Source organism: Eschrichtius robustus, chromosome 3, assembly GCF_028021215.1.
Source record: "Eschrichtius robustus isolate mEscRob2 chromosome 3, mEscRob2.pri, whole genome shotgun sequence".
Classification (NCBI taxonomy): Eukaryota; Metazoa; Chordata; class Mammalia; order Artiodactyla; family Eschrichtiidae; genus Eschrichtius; species Eschrichtius robustus.
The window spans coordinates 25,302,835-25,321,140 of NC_090826.1; the positions used below are offsets into that span (position 1 = coordinate 25,302,835).

The 18,306-nt window shown below is 49.9% G+C and overlaps 1 protein-coding gene across 1 annotated transcript; it reads right to left on the reverse strand.

Annotated features, from left to right (window-relative positions):
• Positions 1-526: 526 nt before the first annotated feature.
• Positions 527-17,373, reverse strand: PEF1 (penta-EF-hand domain containing 1). Its single transcript, XM_068539364.1, has 5 exons — positions 17,304-17,373; positions 8,477-8,795; positions 3,895-4,050; positions 3,272-3,415; positions 527-1,558 (listed from the first exon to the last, which is right to left on the reverse strand). The coding sequence occupies exons 1-5, from the start codon at positions 17,325-17,327 to the stop codon at positions 1,329-1,331; spliced, it is 873 nt and encodes a 290-aa protein (XP_068395465.1). The 5' UTR covers positions 17,328-17,373; the 3' UTR covers positions 527-1,328.
• Between the last annotated feature and the right edge of the window lie 933 nt (positions 17,374-18,306).

An 18,306-nucleotide genomic window follows, 5' to 3' on the forward strand; every position in this document is an offset into this window, starting at 1 on the left:
CTCACCATTACCCATCATAAGGTCCCCCAATCAAACCAAAACGTCTGGTGTCTTGGCTTCTGATTGAAATTTTGTCAGATCACTGTAGACATTTGGTATAGACTGATTATCAAGCTGATCTGAAGATCCAGCTGGCAAGTACAGAGGTCTGCGCTTAATAAAAATGGGGAGAAAGTTATGACTTCATAAATGCAGTTTGTCTGGAAGATTAAAACTAGGGTTTGAGATAATAAAAAGGCCAGGCTGTGAAAAGTCTGGGGTGGCTGCTTCTAGCCCAGAACGCCAGCCCTAAAACTGTTGTAAAACACACGGTCAGCTTCTTGGACTGAACCTGGCAAGGTTAGACTTAACCTGAAGTTAAGTTACACTTAACTTCACCCCAGTGAGAGCAGCCCTGTGGAGGCATGTCCCCCTGAGCTGTTTCTTTCTGCACGGCGTGGTATATACTATGTACTTAAATATTCGTTGAATGAAAGAATAAATGAGTGACTGAATGGATAAGCATATGAACCTGTAACTGGGAAGGTGTGGTGGAAAATGTGGAACTCCAGAGTTTTATTCTTGTATTGAAGCTTACAGTTGCACCAAACTTTTGGCCCCAAATGAAAAAAACCACAAAAAAAAAAAAAAAAAAAAGCATTGGCAGTGGGAGGTAGCAACTTGTCCCCTGGGGACTGAAGCCAAGCAGAGGATGTCAGGCAAGTATGAGGGGTCCAAGCTGCAGAGGGGTAGCCTGGCCAAAGATGCTCAGAGAGCAGACTGCCCAAGCTCCCTGAGCAGGCAGCTAGAAGTCAACACACACGGACTTGTGGCAGGTGGAATCCAAGCCACTGGTCCCATGGGCAAATCTCTCACCCTGGTCAGATTCCATTTTGGAGAAACTGGGTTCATCTGACAAGACAGCATGGGTGAGGGAACGCAGGTGCTAATGGTAAGAGGCTGATGAACACTTACCACTGGCGTCAGGGCACAGAAGGAAAAGCTAGAGGCTGGAGTCAGCTGACTGGACACTAACCCCGTTGCAATGACCAGCATCTCTTGCACCTGGCGCAAGGCTGTGCCATTTAAATACTCAGGGATGTAAAAGGATATTCAATTTCCAGTCCTCTCCTAGGTCAGGCCCCTACCTGTGTGGCCTCAGCCCAGCTCCCCACTACTTGGTAGCTATGACGCGGACCCCCAGCCCTCTTTGGGAACAATGCTGAACCAGGCAAGGGAGAGTTCTTTTTCTAGGAAGGGCAGGAAATGAAGAGAGGCCCACATGCTTCTCCCACCCTAGGAGCCAGGAAAAGTCCCTTGGTGCACTCCCCACTTTACAGATGGGCTGGTCATAGCAACCGAGAAGCTGTCATGGTGACGAAGTCCTCGAAGCTGAGCCGAATGTTGCCCTGCACAGCTGTGTCCTTCTCCCGGAAGGCCTCGGTCAGCACTTGCAGCTGGGTGCACACCTGGATGAAGCGATCTAGCTGCATGGCAGGACTGGCGGAGCGTGGGCAGTAGCGGGAGACCAGGAGCTGGGTGAACTGGGGGCTCAGATTGTAGCCCATCTGGGACAGAGCTGGAGAGGAGGGGCACAAAGAGCAGACACAAAAACCTGCCGTGAGCACCGCCATCAACCAGCTCCACGGAGTACAGCAGTTCAGGAACTTTGAGGGGACTGGCACCAAAGCAGAAACAGGACAGATGTCCCCAGGGGCTGTCCAAAATGGCAGGAGCACAACAGGGGCTCTGGATGCTCCCCTGAGCTGGAAGGCCCCCATCCCTCTTTCTCAAAATCTCTGTTGTCTGTTCAGTTAGGGGCCCGCAGGGTCCCAGAATGACACCAGTCTGTCCACGCCCATCTCTGACTCATCTCTATAACAGACAGAAGCCTGAGCCCCCTCGGGTCACCCTGCCCCGAGCAGACACACAACAGAGGCGGCTCAGCATGAGGCTATGAGGGCCTGCTCTGGAGTCGAGGCAGCCCCTCTGCAAGTTGCTTATTAACCCTTGCTAATCCTGTCTTATCATCTCTAAAATTGGGATAATACTTACCTTGTAGGTTCTAGTAAGGATTAAAGGAGGTGATCATGCAAAGGATTTGGTGTAGTGCCTGGCACATAATAAGCACCCAGTAAGTGTTATTTGCTAAAAGTAATAAAATCATCACCATCTCCCCAGGCGAGGTTGCTGGGCAGCTCCAAGGTCACAGCCTCCATGCTGCTCCTCCTCCTGTCCCTCCACCTGGGATGCTTCCTTCTTCCTCTCTGTATAATCTACCAGCTCAGGCTAAAGTCTCAGCTCCCCTTTTGCTATGTGGCCCTTGGGCAAGTCACCTAGACTAAGCCTCAGTTTTCTCACCTGTAAAAGGGTAATAATAAGAGATCCTTCATCTAAGGATGGGGAATAAGAAACAGTACCTATCACATGGGGAGAAAGAATGATGTAATATATGAAAAAAGCTTATTACGGTACCTGGCCCATAGCAAGCATTCAGTAAATATTAGCTTTCCTGTGATAATATCACCCTTACAAATATCCATCACCGGACCATTACCTGACAACAGAGTAGGTGCTCAGAACAGGTCACCTCCTCTCCCTTCCACCAGGGAGCTCCCCCTCCCCCCGCTCCCGCCCCCAGGCTCCTTAGTCTGATTGAAATCCACGGCCAGGGCGAGGGGCTGGGTTCTCTGGGGAGCCCTTTCTCCCTCTCAGGTGGCAAAGCTCCCTGTCCAGTTCTCATCCCCACACTAACCAACCATCCTCTGGAGTCAGAATTGGAACCAGACCTGGAGCTGTGGCCTCAGGTCATCTTAGCCAACTGCAACTTTTAGAGTGGTCCGGGTCCCAAAGCCGGGAATGAAATTGCCTTCTAGCAGGGCTAGCAACAGAAGCCACCTTTCTGAGCCCCTCTACAGGGCTCTTTCCATTCTGCATGCTAGAAACTAGAGAGGAAAGAGCCACACGAGCCACATGTCCCAGTCTCGAAGTGCCCTGGGCTGCTGAGTTTCCATCCCCAAGGCTCCCTGCCAGCTGGGCCTGTCTCACCTGGTGCTGCCAGGAATCCCATCGCCAGAGAGTCCAGCCCTGATCATTTCCCTGCCCTGGACTGGGCTCACGGCCCAGCCAGGTCACAGAAGAGGTGGGGAGAGGGCCTGTGCTGAGGGCAGCGTTTTGCAGTGCAGTTGGACACGTGGTAGCCAGAGGCTAGAGAGAACCCCTTGCTCTGTCTTAGGGAGTAAAGAGAAACAATCGGCTGTGCCTGTCCGCTGAGTCCCTGCCAGGCCCTCACCTTGCTGCAGCTCTGTGTAGCTAATGGAGCCCGAGCGGTCCCGGTCATACTGCTGGAAGAGGTTCTTCCACTGCTGGATGAACTTCCACAGGGCTGAGAAACCGTAGACATCAATGCGGCCTGACTTGGTCTTGTCAAACATGTCTTGGGCGGGGAGGGAAAGAAGGCTTCAAGACTAAGGGCCAAGGGTCCTCAGATACCACTGAGGCTCCCTTCTCCCCAGGCTGGAGTAGGACGCTCCACAGAACCACAGGCCTGAGGCCCAGATGCCAGTACCCAAGATGCACCCTCATCAAGTACTATACCAGCCTCCACCCCTGCCAGAACTGCATCTTCTCCGCAGGCTTGGCAGCTGACCCCCTCCCTGCCATCTCCCACCAGGACAGGGAGTCCCATTCTGCAGATTGAGAAACTGAGCTGGCCTATGATTCAGCAAGGTCTAGAACTTGAGAAAAGATCTAAGGAAAAGAGCTCTCTAAGGAATCTCACCTTGCACCCAGTTTCCTGCCAGAAATCCTCCCTGGCCAAAAGATTTCTCCTCAGAATGGCCTCCCACCCACCTACCGTCAGACAGGAGGTGGCTCTGCCCCAGCCGGAGCCCGTGAGGAAGGGCTAGGACTCACTTATCATCATGAGGCATGTCTCGTCGTTGAACGAGGACCAGTTGGAGTTGACCAGGGCCTGCTTCAGCTCCTTGATGGAGATACAGCCACTGTGATCGGAGTCCACTGACTGGAACCAGGAGTAAGCCTCGGGATCCACACCGGGAGGGGCGCCACCTGCAGGAACGGGTGCCCACCAGGGGAGTCAGACGCAGGTCTCAAGACCAATCCGCAGAAATGCTGGGAAGGTCAGCCTCAGTGCCCCCCAGCTACAGGTCTTCCCTACCTCAAAAGTCTCACAGATCTGCCTACCCACTCCCTGTCTTCCATCAAGACAACATCCTTACTCTAATGGAAGAGGACCTTCTGTGTAAACTCACGAGTATTTGCGGTTGATTTCTACTCCACAAATCCTTCAGGTTTTTCCTACAGTACTCCAGCCACTTCTCTATTTGATTTTTAAGTTTCTAAGGAACAGGGACTTGTCCGGCAGATTAAGAATTCTCTGAAAAGGGGGATCATCTCTTCCCCAAAAATGTTTGCTGAGCACCTAACACGCACAGCCCAGAGACAAGCATTTTGAGAGTCAGGCAGCAGGGAGCTCTCTGGGGTGGGAACCAGGTCTGGTCCATCTCTGGCACCAGGAGAGCTGGCATATTCTATCAAGAGCTACCAGAACGTGGGTGGCCACAGAGCTCCATGTCTCTTCCCTCCCCATCACCTCCGATGCCTGTCCCTATCTCCAAACCTCCCTGCGGACATCTCTGACACCTCCTCACCCCACACATCCAAAGAGCTGCCAGTTCCATACACAGGTATCAACTCCTCCCTGTTCCTACTACACCTGCCCTGATTCAGACACCTCTCACCTGACTGTGGAACAAACCCAAAATCCTAACCAAATCCTCACGACAGCGACTCTCCACCACTTAGCGCTTGTTGCCGAGTAATCTTTGTAAAATTCCACTCTGTTCTCACCAATTTCCCCCCACCTCAACTCAGAACTCTTCAAAGGCTCCCCACTGTCTACAAAATAAAGTCCAGCATTCCAGTTTCCCCACAATGTGGTCTACCCCCATCTACCTGTCACTCTATCCCTACTCTGTCCCCCTCTGCCTGTTCCAGCCTAGATGCAGTAAGTAAGACACTTGGTCCTACCCAGACCTTCACAGCTCCCTATGAAGCCTTTACTCACCTCACCAAGTTCTCTCTGTCTCATACCCTCTTCTCCCTCATCTCTTTGCATCCATTTCCCACCCACCCTTCAAAACCCAAATAAAATGCTGCTCCTTCTATAAAGCCTTTCCTGTTCTTCCATCCCTGGACAGGCCTCCTTCCTCTCTCCTTTGTACTCCTCTCTATGGCCCTGATCACTCCAGTGTACATGTTTTTTCCTACTCTTTCCAGGTTACACTTGGAGCAACTTGTGGGCAAGATCCCAGCCTAACTCATCTCTGAATCCCCATGGGCTAGCACAGAGCTGGACACAGAAAGGGGAGGTGCTCAATTCATGCTAGAATTGGCCTCCTGGTTCAAGTCCCAGCTCTCCCATGTGCGGCCTTGGTTAAGTTATTGAAGTTCTCTGTGTTACAGTTTTCTTATCTGCGAAATGATAAGCACAATAGCATCTACTCCATAAGGTTATTATTATGAAGATATAATTAATACATGAAAACCCTTAGATCAACACCTGGCACCATCCAAGCACTATATAACTGCTGATTATTAGTGTTGCTGTCACGGTTCAAACAGCTTTGTGTGTCTGGGAGCTTTGTGTGTACGTCAGAAGAAAGGATCGTTCATTTGGAAAGACATGCAGGGTGGGCTGGGGGTGAGGGGAGAAGGTGGCAGGTGAAAGCAGAGAAGCACAGAAGACTGTCTTGGGAAAAAGCCAGAGTTACACAGTATTGGTAAACCTGCTGAGTTGACTGAGGGCTCCTTCACACAAGGCAGTATCAGAGACAGCACAGAAGCCACTGCCCAGTCCCCAAAGTAAGGCCAGAAGGATAAAGGTTTGCCTGACTGAGGGACTAGTCTGACTTCCTCGGATGGGAAATCCAGACAGGCCCCACCCTCTTTCCTAAAACAGCTGCTGTGCCGTGGGGGAGAGGAGGTCACAGCCAGAGGCAGGAGAGTCTCTGTAACATGTGGTCTGCGCAGTCAGCATAGAACAGCTCAGGCTCTGGAAGCAAAGAGAGCAAAGATCCTTACGAACCTGTGTGGCTTAGAGGAATTGTTTCACTCTCTGAATACTGATTCCCCCATTTCTAAAATGGACCTACTTCCCAGGGTTGCTGTGATGATTAAATGAGATAACAGCAAAGTAAAGTTTTCACAAAGGGCCTGGAATGTGTGCAGTCACATTTTCGTGGAGGAAGGCCTATTTAAACTGGGTCTGAAAGGATGATTAAGAGTTACGATGGGGAAAAGAAAAAGCATGTGGCAAAGGCACAGAGTGTGTTCAGAGTACTCCAAGGGGTCTGGGGTTGATGGGAGAGAGAGGGTCTGGAAAGGCCCGTTGGGAGTCGAGTGCCCTTAGGATCTTCCCTGTGGGCAATGAGGCACCTTTAAGGGTCAAACCTCTCTTGCAGAGCGTGGTGTTCAACATTTAGACCCTGTATTCAGCGGGGTTAAGGTGGGGCCTCCAGGTGACTCCACTGCAGGTGATAGACGGATCATACTTTAAGAAGCACTGCTCCAGGGACTTCCCTGGTGGTCCAGTGGCTACGACTCCGCGCTCCCAATGCAGGGGGCCCGGGTTCGATCCCTGGTCAGGGAACTAGATCCCGCACGCATGCCACAACTGAAAAAAAAGATCCTGCACGCTGCGACAAAGATCCCCTGTGCCGCGACTAAGACTCCGCGCAGCCAAATAAATAAATAAATAAATATTTAAAAAAAGAAAAAAGCAGCACTGCTCCAGGGGCTCACGGGCCGCACTGGAGAGGAGAGGAAGCTGCAGAGGGTGAGCAGTTAAGAGTCTGAAGCGCATTTCTCCTCTCCGCTGCAGCCCCATTATCTCTGGCCTCAGGCCCTGCAGGGATAAGCCTCACAGCCAGGGGTTTCTTTCCCTGCAGTGACCTCATGTAGGCTCGGAAACAAAACTTTAAAAGGAGGAGGAAATCCACCAGGAAGCTTCTGAGCTGAAAGCAAACAGCCAGCAGCTCCAGCTCTGACAAGATAAATGCCACTGGCTCACAGTGTTTAGAACCCCCAAGGTCTGAGCCTCTCCCTCGGCCACCTGCTGGGTGTGTATGCTAAGATGCTGCAGCTTCCCAGCAGTACCATTCCCTGGAGGCCCTTCAGATGCACCAGAGTGGTTCCAGGCTGCCTCGCTGCTGGTGTGGTCTCCTGGGAACAAGCATTGCGAAGAGGCTGACTGAATGAGCTTGGGAGGACACAGGGGTCTGGGAGCTCACCTTCCCCAACCCCCTGTCTGAAATCATTCAGAAATGTTCACTGAGCTTGAAGCCCCACCTAAGATTCTCTGCCTCCACTGAGTTGCCAAGCCCCCTCCCCAGCCCCCATTTGTCCAGTACCTCAGCTTTACTGTCTCTGCTCTTTATCCTTCCCCTACCTCATCCCATCACTCTCCTGACTGCCTCGGCATCTTTCAGTGGTACAGCCCTTGCCACATCTGCTATCACATTAAATGCCAAATACCTCGTTGCTGAGAATGCTCCAGAACGAGTCCTCTCACAGAACACTGTTTACTAAGCCCCTCCCATTTGCCATACACTGTGCCCAGTGTTTACCTGCAACTTCTCATTTAATCTTTATGAACAATCTTATGAGGTAGTGACATTTACACATTTTACAGATGTGGACACTGAGGCTTAAAGAGATGAAGTAATTTGGTCAGGTCAGTAAGTGATCTGATCTCAAAAGCCCAAGCTTTCAACAACTATGCTATCTTACCTTTCTACATACAGTAGTCAGTCTCTCTTATACAGAAATGGGGCTTCTCCTCACAGTAGACTATAGTATTATCTCCAATCATTTGCTAATCTACTCCCTCCCCTGCTTCCCTGCAAGAGCATGGTACATCCTCTCCACTGCCTGGTGGCCTGCAGAGCCCCTCCAGTGAGAGGAGTATCCATTCCCATCCTATTGACGTCAGGCTTGAGCAGAGGATGTGGTTTGGCCAATAAACGTGAGTGGAAGAGATATAAAGTACTTCAAAACAGAAGCTTTAGGAGGCATCGTGCGTTCCTGCTAGCTCTCCTGCTCTTTTTGTCTGTCACAAAAACAGTATATCCCAAATAGGGACTGCTCCTCCAGCCTGGATCCTGGAAAGAAAAGACACGTGGAGCAGAACCTCAGCAGCCAAGCCTGCAGCTGCCGACATGTAACCAAGAGTAAATAAGTGTGAGCAAGGAACAGAAATAAACATTTGCCATTGTGAGCCAGAGACTTAGGAGTTGTTGTTACCACAGCAAAGCTAATTAACAGACTTCTCATTCTGCTAATGCAAGCTAAGCTAGAGACAAGATGCTAAGGTGCCGGAGACCAGGCTGCCTGCACATCCACAAGGAGGGCAAGGAAGGGCCCTGGATAACTCGAACAAGGTCAGAGGCACCTGGCGTCCAAGATCCCTACTTACCTGGAGGAGGTGTTCCCTGTCCATAAGGCCCGGGATGCTGGGCACCATAGGAATTTGGAGGTGGTGGTCCATAGGGGCCCCCTGGGGCCGCGCCACCATATGGTCCTCCCGGAGTTCCAGAAGGGAGCCCCCCAGGGTTGGGGTGTGCATAGGGCCCTCCACCAGCTGGTGGTCCATAAGGCCCTCCAGGGGCAGGACTTCCTCCATATCCGCCACCAGGGGTTACCCCGCTAGCATATTGCCCTCCAGCATGGGGGAGTCCGGGGTAGTAGCTACCCGGAGGGGCTCCGGGTGCTTGTCCTCCAGCTCCTGGGCAGCCCTGCAAGAAGAGCAAGATATCAGTCAGAATGACAGGGCCAGAAACTAGCCACAGTATGGCACTTTACAGTTATAAGGCACTGCCACTGCCTTTCTTTCAACTGATCCTATGGGCTGAACTGGACTGGAATCATGACCCCATTGCTCAGATGGGGAACCTGAGGCTTCTGGAGGAGATACAACTTACCCAAGGTCACATTGCCACTGACCTGCAGAGGTAGGGCTGGATACCTGCCCTCCTGGCTGCCCTTCCCTGCACACCAAGGGGCTCCACAAGGGCTGGGATCATGTCTGGTTTGCCACTTTATCCCTTTATCCCCTTATCCCCAGACCCCAGTGCAGAACAGATGCTCAATAAATATTTATTGTATGAATGAGCGGGCAAATTAATCAAACTGAATTCCAAATCCACACCCTGTGGTACCCCCATCTCTATCCGCAGAATTCACAGTGCAAATGTGATCTCCAGCCCATGCCCCTGACCCTCTTCAGTCACAAATGATGTATCTATAGCATGGATTCATCCACAGCATGTCTTCCTTACCCTACTCTAGCTCATGATGCAAAACCATTTCCCCAGCCTCATTCATGGCTCTGTGAGACAGGTAGGCAAGACCCTATTCCTAAGGCAATATAGGCCCATGGTTAAGAGAGAAAAAGACCAGTTCAAGCTTGCGGTCTGCCACTTACTAACTGGTCTAATGACTTACCCTCTCTAAGCCTCAATATCCTTGGCTCTAAGAGTGCCTGCCTACCTCCAGGTTAGTATGTGAATGAAATGAGGTCGGTCACGTGAAGGGCTCTGACACAGGCCCTAGCACAAAGTAAGCACTCAATACACAGTAACTATTAATAGTAGCACTCTTCTATGGAGGAGGAAACTCAAGTCCAGAAAAATCACACAACAACCGTGTGGAGGGGCTGGGGCCAGAGTCCAGGTCTCCTGGCTGCTAAGCGCAGGCCATGTAAACAGTAGAGCATACATGGGAGCACTCCTCCCTCTCTTGTCCCTGTCCCCACGCCACTAGCCAGGGATCCCTGAGGCTCAGAGTGTTCGGCTCCATCTCCCTAAATGGCCTAGTGGAGCACAGCCTCAACACATCTGCAGACAGGCTGAGCTCAAGGGCATAAAGAGCAACTGCGCCCGGCTCCGAGCATCGTGAGGATGGTACCATCTGGACACGTTTTAGATCAACCTGTAAGGCACACCAGTGGCCTAGCCAGTACAAGCCTGGATTTTCTCTTTTAATTGCGTTTGATAGCTTCCAGGACCGTTACCCTCAAGGCTAAGGCCAAAGTCACACTTCATCTCAAGAGAGTCTGCTTGCTCGGGGAGGAGAGGCTTCTTGAGGGAGGGCAGGAAGCATGCCCTTCCACCTTCCCCACTCAGCATCGTGGACACTCTTCTGCCCTGGAAGCTGCCACAGCTCGTAGCAAGACTCCTTCACAGATAATGAAGTCACAGGCAAATCTCAATTCAAAACTCTGCTCTCATCAGCTGAGCTCATGACCATGGGTCAGTGGCTTAATCTCTCTAAGCCTGTTTCCTCACAAGTTAAATATAATAATCCCTTCCTCATTGAATTGTTCTGCAGATTACAAGAAATGTATACAGCAGAATTTTGTTAGTTAAATTTTTAGCTAAAGAACCCCACCCCACCCCACCCTTTTTTTTTTTGGCCACGCGGCTTGCAGGATGTTAGTTCCCCAACCAGGGACTGAACCCGGGCTACGGCAGTGAAAGCGCCGAATCCTAACCACTGGACCACCAGGGAATTCCCTAAAGAACCTTTTGATGAATAAAAGTATTTAAAAACTGACAAGAGAAAGTTGCTCTGGTTGGAGGTGGGGGTCCCAGAGCCCTGACCACGTAGGCCTCTCCCTTGCTAGGCTGTGAGTGAGCCCTGCAGAACCCCCACCAGTGATTTAAAAGGCACTCTGAAAACCATTAGTACAAGACACAGTTCTTACGACAGCGTCCGGCATAAATCATAGCTCTACTGTTATATTAATTATTATTATTACTATCAGCAAAGCCCTGGGCCAGGTAAACTCTTGGGGCGGGGGGTGTGTATAAAGGAGAGTGAAATGTTCGAAGGAGCTCAGTTAATAGGAGAGGCACTGAAACACACTCTGTAACATTTAACAAAACAGCATAAGGAAACAGGTGTTTAAAATGGACACATAAGCCATGTGCCATGGGACCACAAAGGAGAGTGAAATCGGGGAGGGTTTCCAGAAGAAAGCAGCATTTGGGTTAGGACTTAAAGAATAATAAAGATTCCCAAGGGAGCTGGAGAGGTGTGATGGGAGAGGTGCCCAGAAGACCTCTTCAACCTAACCCCTTCAGTTTACAGGCGGGAAATTAAGGCCAGGTGAGGGGAAGAGACTGGCTTAAGAAACGCTGTGAGCTTAAGGCAGAGGCAGGTCACTCCCCGTCCACACCCCAGTCCATTGACTCCCACCACCTCCTGCCACGGTGCTCTTTCCTTAAGCAATAGGGCACAGGATTCCAGTGTAGGGTAGAAAAGGGGATGGGGACTCCGCAGAGTCTGGGCACACCCGAAGAACAGGCTGGACACCAAGCCAGGAAGTTGCTGCTCCACAAGAAGTCGTGTGAGCAAACCCATCAACTGTTCCTGGCTTAGGACACCTGAGGCACAGCCCTTCTCCCAGGAAACGACCCCACGACAACCAAGCTAGTGCTGCCGGCCGGTCTTCGGACCTTGGTCCTATCACAATCCAGGGGTCTGGTGCAGCCTGGCCGCAACTAAACCCTTTCCTTTCTGCCCTGCATTAAAGCCCTTACATGTAGTTTACAAAGCACTTTCACATACACACAAATGCTACTGGTAAAATTCTGCCAACAATCCTCTAACAGAAAAAAGGAAGGTATTAGTAGGCCTATTTTCAGATGAAGAAACTGAGGTGCACAACTGTTAAAAGACTTCATTCATTCAGCAAGCATTTACAGAGCAACAATGTTGTGTTAGGCTCTGTGCTAGGCCGGGGGGCACGAAACTAAACAGGGCCTGGCCTTGAGGAGCTCCAGATAATTATGATACAATCTGATCAGTGTCAACAGAAAAATCTACTTAAATGCTATTAAGAAGGCATGGGCAGGGGAATTGGTTCTGTTTGTCAAATGATAAATGAGCAATCAAATGAACACATGTAGGCAGTGGGTCAAGGAAGGCTTCCTGGAAGAGGCAGGAGTAATACTGGAACTGGCACTGAAGGATGCACAGGCATTCTCCAAAAGGAAGGCAGCAAAGGACATTCCAGACGGAAGAAGAAAGACAAACGCACAGACCTATGAGCGAGCATGGAGTAGTCAGGGAGTGGGCTAAAAAGCAGGTGGCAGGGGCAAGAACGCAGAGTGAACTCAGAAAGGCAAGCTCTTTACATGCTCCTTGTCTAATCGCCTGCCCTGCTGCATTTCAGTTAGCTGGTGCACCTTAGAGCAGTTTCTCTCTGTCACACAACAGTGAGCTCCCCAGGGGCAGACAGTGGCCTCATTCATCACGGTAGCCCAGGGTCCAGCACAGAGTCTGGCACCGGCAAGCCGCCATAAAAATGTGAACAAATGAATACCACTCAAAAGATTTGGAGCTTTATGCCGGAGGAAACAGAGCGCTACAGAAGGGTTTCCAACAGGGAAGAAACGTGATCGGGCCTTGTTTAAAGAACTAAGCAGCGGCGGGTGTGGAGGATGAACTAGCGGGGGAGGCGGCAGCCCAGGTGCTGGACAGGCAGGGCTTGAACCAGACAGCAGACTCAGAGAGAACGGGATGGATTCTGAAGCTATTTCAGAGATAGACTAGACATGACTTGGCAACTAATTAGGTTAGAGAAGCGATGGAGGGGGCAGCGAGGAAAGGGAAGTGTTTAGAATGACTCAGGTTTCTAGCTTGCACCAGAGGACGAAGAAAGTAAAACCACGAGATTCCAGGCTGGGGAAGAGGGTTCCCAGGGCCACTGAGTTGTTAGTAAATGTCTGAACCAGAAATGAAAACCAGAGTCCCTGATTCCATGTTCTTTTATACTACTCCATGCCATTTGCCAACCCTTTGAAGAGCTTTTCCAAGAGCATTTCATGCTGATAAACACAAGACTGTCCAAAAAAAAAAAAAAAAAAGACAGGAAGAGTTCAGCAACCATGGTTTCCAAAACATTACAGAAAACTAACCCTAGGTCTTTACTGATTGCAAATAAACTACATTTGATAAATTTGGGTGGGGGGAAAGGGCAATTAACATTTTATTAAGGCTCTCACTGATCCTCAGTCCTATGAGGTAAGTGCTATGATCCCCATTTTACAGATGAGAAAATTAAGGTGCAGAGTTTAATCATGTGCCTGTGATGATGACGCAGCTAGAACTGGTAAGCTGCAAAACAGGGTCTGCATGACTCCACCACTCTACCCTCTTCTGGGTGTTCACAACAAATGAGTGAGTGTCTACCACATGCCAGTGCCAGAGACCGTCCTAAATATATGTGTCAGATATGATGGATTTCTACAGTGGGAGGGGTTGAAGGGGAAAGGGTTGGATTAGGTAATCTTTCAGAGGCTTCAAGCCCAGAAACCAGGGAGACTCAGAAGAATCTTATTCTGTTTTCACCCCTGCACCTAGACCCAATTCGAGAGCCACAGTATTGTAAGAGACCCCAAAGACCTCCCAGTCCAACCTCTCAGTCGATGATGGAATCTCTGTAGCACCATCTGGAATCTGTGTTTACATTCCTGCAAGTGGTGGGGAGTTCACCCCCTCCCAGATAACCCACTCAGAAAGTCCTACATTTTCTTTTGGCTCTGAGGGCTCATTCTTCTACCCCAAGACCCTTGTGAAGCCCAGAGGTGTCAAAGTTTGGTCCATGCTGAGTGCTGAGGGGAAACACAAGCCTGTGTTTCAAACACAAGGCTGTGTTGCAAACACAAGCCTGTGCTCTGGAACTACCCCACAGCCCGCTGGAGGAGGTCAGAGCCCATTCTAAGGGGTTAAACAATCACAAGACTACAGAAGGAGTGGTTTGGGCATTCACCAGCAGAACCTCCTTAAATATTTAAAGGCCAGAAATCTGCAGCCAATAAACAGCGAGCCAAGAACTGTCCCAAGACTTCAATTACCACCTCTGCTGACACTCCAAAATCTTTCTCTCCAGCTTCATCTCTCATGAGCTGCAGACCTCATATCCAACAACCTCCTGGACCTTCCGTCCAAATCTATTCCTCCCTCTGTGTTCCCACTGCTGTGAAGGGAAACCCTGATGCCCTCCTGGACACCTCCTCTTTCCTTTCCTCCGTCACCTCAATTAGGCACCAAGTTTTCTCACTTCTACCTCCCAGCTCCATGTTCACCAGGTCACTGTTCTCTCACCTAGATTACTTCAACAGCTTTGAAACTGGTCTCCCTGCCTTGTCTCTCCTGCTTCAACCACCCCTGACAGTGCCCCACGGTCACCGCTCAAAGCACGAATGGGAGAAAACTCTTCAGGAGCTCCCCGACAACTCTCAGGATGAAGTCCACACTCCTCAAAAAGGCACATAAGGCCCTTTAGGATCTGGTCCTTGCTTACCTTTCTGGTCTTATTTTTTACCCTTTCCCCCCGCTCCTCTTCACTACAACTAGACTGATCTCCTTAAATTCTTCCAAAATACTGGGCTCTCTTACTTGCTTCCTGGCCTTTGTGAATACTATTCCCTCCACTGGAATACCATGCCTTTCTTCACCCAGCTAACTGCTACTGGAGATTCGGTTTTTGGCTTAAATGTCACCTCCTTTAAGAAGACTTCCTTCCCTCAAGACTAAGTTAGGTGTCCCTCCTGTGCTAGCCTGACACTTACTCCCATTTAATACTCATCGCACAGATTCTACAATTTACGTGTCTGTATCACTCTTCCCCTTGGAGTATTTACTATATGCCAAAACACCATATCAAGCACTTTATGTGGATTATCTCATTTAATCTTTGCAGTAACCCTTGAGGTAGGTACTCTTATGACCCCATTTTTAAAAAGGGGGAAACCGAGCCTCAGACTTCTGCAGAAATTTCTGCAAGGAAATGACAGAGCAAGGATTTGAAGCCAAATCTCTCTGGCCTCAGAGACCAAGCTCTTAAGCACTGAAATCCATCAGGCTGGCTCCCCCACAGGACCAAAGGGTACTTGAGTTTTACTCCTCGAAAACCCAGTCCATGCTTGAGGACCCTGGAGCAGGACGCAGCAGAAAATTATAGTTTTGACTCCTAACAAGAGGCTGGAATCCTCCAGGGCTATGTACTGGGTGGAGGGGAGGCAGCACTGACTAAGCCTTTGGATGTTTTCAGACAACCCACTTCCTTTCTTGGAACACTGTGAACCAGGAGCTGGATAGGAGGAACGAAGAAGGTATGATGGGAGAAAAGCATTTCTTCCTCTACTTGAGACACAGTCCTCTCTGCGCTCCTTTTCAGTATTTCACTGAGCATAAGCCCAGGCAGCACGGCACGATAACAGTGATCCCAGCAGCAAGAGCTATGCCACCACGCTCTGGCACACACTAGGTATCAGCAATGCGCCAAGCTCCCTACAGGCTTTATCATATTTCATCCTCTTTTCAGCCCTATGAAGTACTATTCCTCCCTCTTTACAAGTGAAGAAATGGAGGCTCAGAGCCCTTAGATGATGCGTCCAAGGGTGTATAACTATTAAATAGTAGAATTAGGATTCTAGCCCAGTTCTGTCTAACCTGGAAGTTCAGGCTCTTAATTTCTATGTCACTGCTTCTAGGATGCATACAAATTGTCTCCAAAAGCTTATTAAAATGTAGATGCTTGGACCTTTCCTGGGTACAGAATAGGTCTGAGGTGGAACCCCAAAATGTGCTTTTTTGACAAGCTCCTAGGTGATTCTGATGTAGACCATCCACTGAGAAACAAAGTACTATGGCAATGTTTTCCCAAACTGTGTTCCTCAAGAATACCAGTGTCACCAACATATGACCAGACTTAAAAGGGGGTGGGGGGGGTGGGGTTCCATAGTTAAGTAAGTTTAAGAAACACTTCATATGCTATCCCTCTCTGGCAAATTTACAATGTCTATTAACAAATTAAGAATTCTGAGATGGCCTGTGGTTAACAGGCCATCTGTATTTAACAGCGTATTTCCCAAACTTATTTAACCACAGAATACTCCTTTATTAGCAATACTTATAAACATTTCACAAGCCTCAGCAAATGCAACTGAGCTTGGGAAACACTGCTAGGTTATACTTCCTCCTAACCCCAGCCCAGGCTGGCCTCTCTCCTTCCTACCTCTGCTAAGTATGCAATGACAGAAACTCTAAGTTCTAGCACGGGAACTCCCTCACTTGCTATGTGTGACCTTGGGCAAGCCACTTAACCTCTTTGGGCTCATTCCTCAGCTATAAATTGGGGGAATAATCCCTGCTAGCCTGTTTACAGAGCCTTCATGATTGAGATAACGGATGTCCAAATACTGTGTGCAAAAACTGTACAGGGCTGCACTCCCTACGAGGGCTCTTGCCGCATCTTCTGATATGTGATTACACTCAGCCCAGCGCTTAGCAATATCCCATGTGACCTTGTTTTCCAATTTTTCCTGCATGGGTTTTATCTCCTAAGTTAGTGTGATCTCGGGCAACTCAGGAGCCCTCTCTGAGCTAAAATGAAGGGACTCTTCTGAGGGCCCTTCCAGCACTGGCCTTCAAGGAATCTAGTAAAAATCAAAATACTAAAAGGTAACACCTGTCACACTCTTCGTAGTACCAAATGCTTTACAAGCATCACTTCATTACTCTTCGTAACAGCTCTATGAAGTAGATCCTATTATTTGGCCCTGTTTTACAGAGGAGGAAACTTCAGCTCAGAAAGGGCTCAATGGCTCAAAACTATTTAAGTGATGGAGCCAAGGTGTGAACCTTCCTCTGACTCCAGACTGCACTTCACTACTCTAACGCTCTTGTTATCCAACAACGGATTCTGGCCACAGAATCACCTTGCCGTGGTGTTCTTGCCTGGATCAAGATGGGCTGGCAAGTGGGGAAAAGGCATTTGCTGACAGCTCCGGGTTCTGCTGCCTAACTGCCTGGTGACTTCAGATAAATTCCATGTCTCCTTGGGTTTCACTTTTCCTATGTGTGAAATGGAAGTGTTGGACTCAGTCAGTAGTCGAACAAGCTCGTTTGTGCAGCCTGCTAAAACCACAGGTTCTCCTGATTATTCAGATGCAGTACGTTCAGGGTGTATTTTTATCGACTCCCCAAAAGATACCGACAGAACCAGCGCTCTAAACGTTCTGTTGGCGTTGATGACCCCGCTTGGGGTCCCAGCGGGACCCTGGGAAGGTATGGGGCCCAGGCCAAGCCCAGCCTGACTCTGTGGGGTCCAAGAACCCCAAATCTTCCCGTGGGAAAGGCGCGGAGGAGGCGGGGAGAAAGAGAAGCAGGGGATCCCGGACCTGGACTTGGCGAGGCACCCACTTGGATTCGCCCGCCCCTCACACACTCACCTGCCCGTACGGATAGCTGGCCATGGCGACTCTGACGTCTCACGTCGCCGTGGGGCGGGACTTTCCGCCTCAAACCCGCCTCCTCCTGGGCGTGGGGGCGGGCCCTGTTCTGATTGGATGTCCGCAACTATCAATCCTGGGCGCATGGGTCAACGGAAGTGACGCTATAGGGCGGCAATCGGGTGCCTCCCAGAGACGCCGGAGAAGCTAAGGATCCGGAGACGTTCCCAGAAATCTTCGCTGTCCTGGCGCACCTGTTCCTCTCTTTCCTGCCCTAGAGTAGGCTCCAGGGCTGGTCGGGCCGGGGTATTTAGGGAGAAGCTTGGGTGGGGTGTTGCAGCGGTGGCCATGTTTTAACCTGGCAAATGGGACGCATGATAGTGGCGTAGTTGCTGTCGTCGCTCCAAGTTTCCACCTGCGGAAGGCCCAGGCGGTTACCGTGACAACGGGGAACAGACGGAGGCCTCCGGGGAAGGCTAGAGGCAAGGACAAGAAGCTACTGCGTTCTAATGTCAAGGCACCACGTGTCAGTTAGTAGCTTTGGAGTGGGATCTATGGTGTTTGGACAGGAAAATTCCAAACCATCAGAATGGGAAGGAAATTAGATCATCTAGGGCCCCTTCTTTCATAAATGGGGAAACTGAGGTCCAGAGAAGCAGTGACTTGCCCTAGTTCACTATGGGTTAGGGGCAGAGTGTAGCCGAGAACGGGGGTCAGTGAATGTCCCAGTTCTCATCAGGGAAGTCTTGAGGACTGGTGCCAAAGTAAGTAAAATCCTGGTTACTAAGTGACCTCATAGTCATGTACTTGCCTGTTCGTGGTTCAGGCTCTCCATTTGTTTGCATGCTTATTTAATTTGTTAGTTCTTACATGCGGGCACAGATTGTGTCTGGTTTTGCTTGTCATTATATCTCCAGGACCTGTAGTTTTTAAAAAATAAACTAATTAATAGTGTTATGAGGTGCTTTCCATTCTGGCCCATCTAACCATCTCGCCAGTGTCA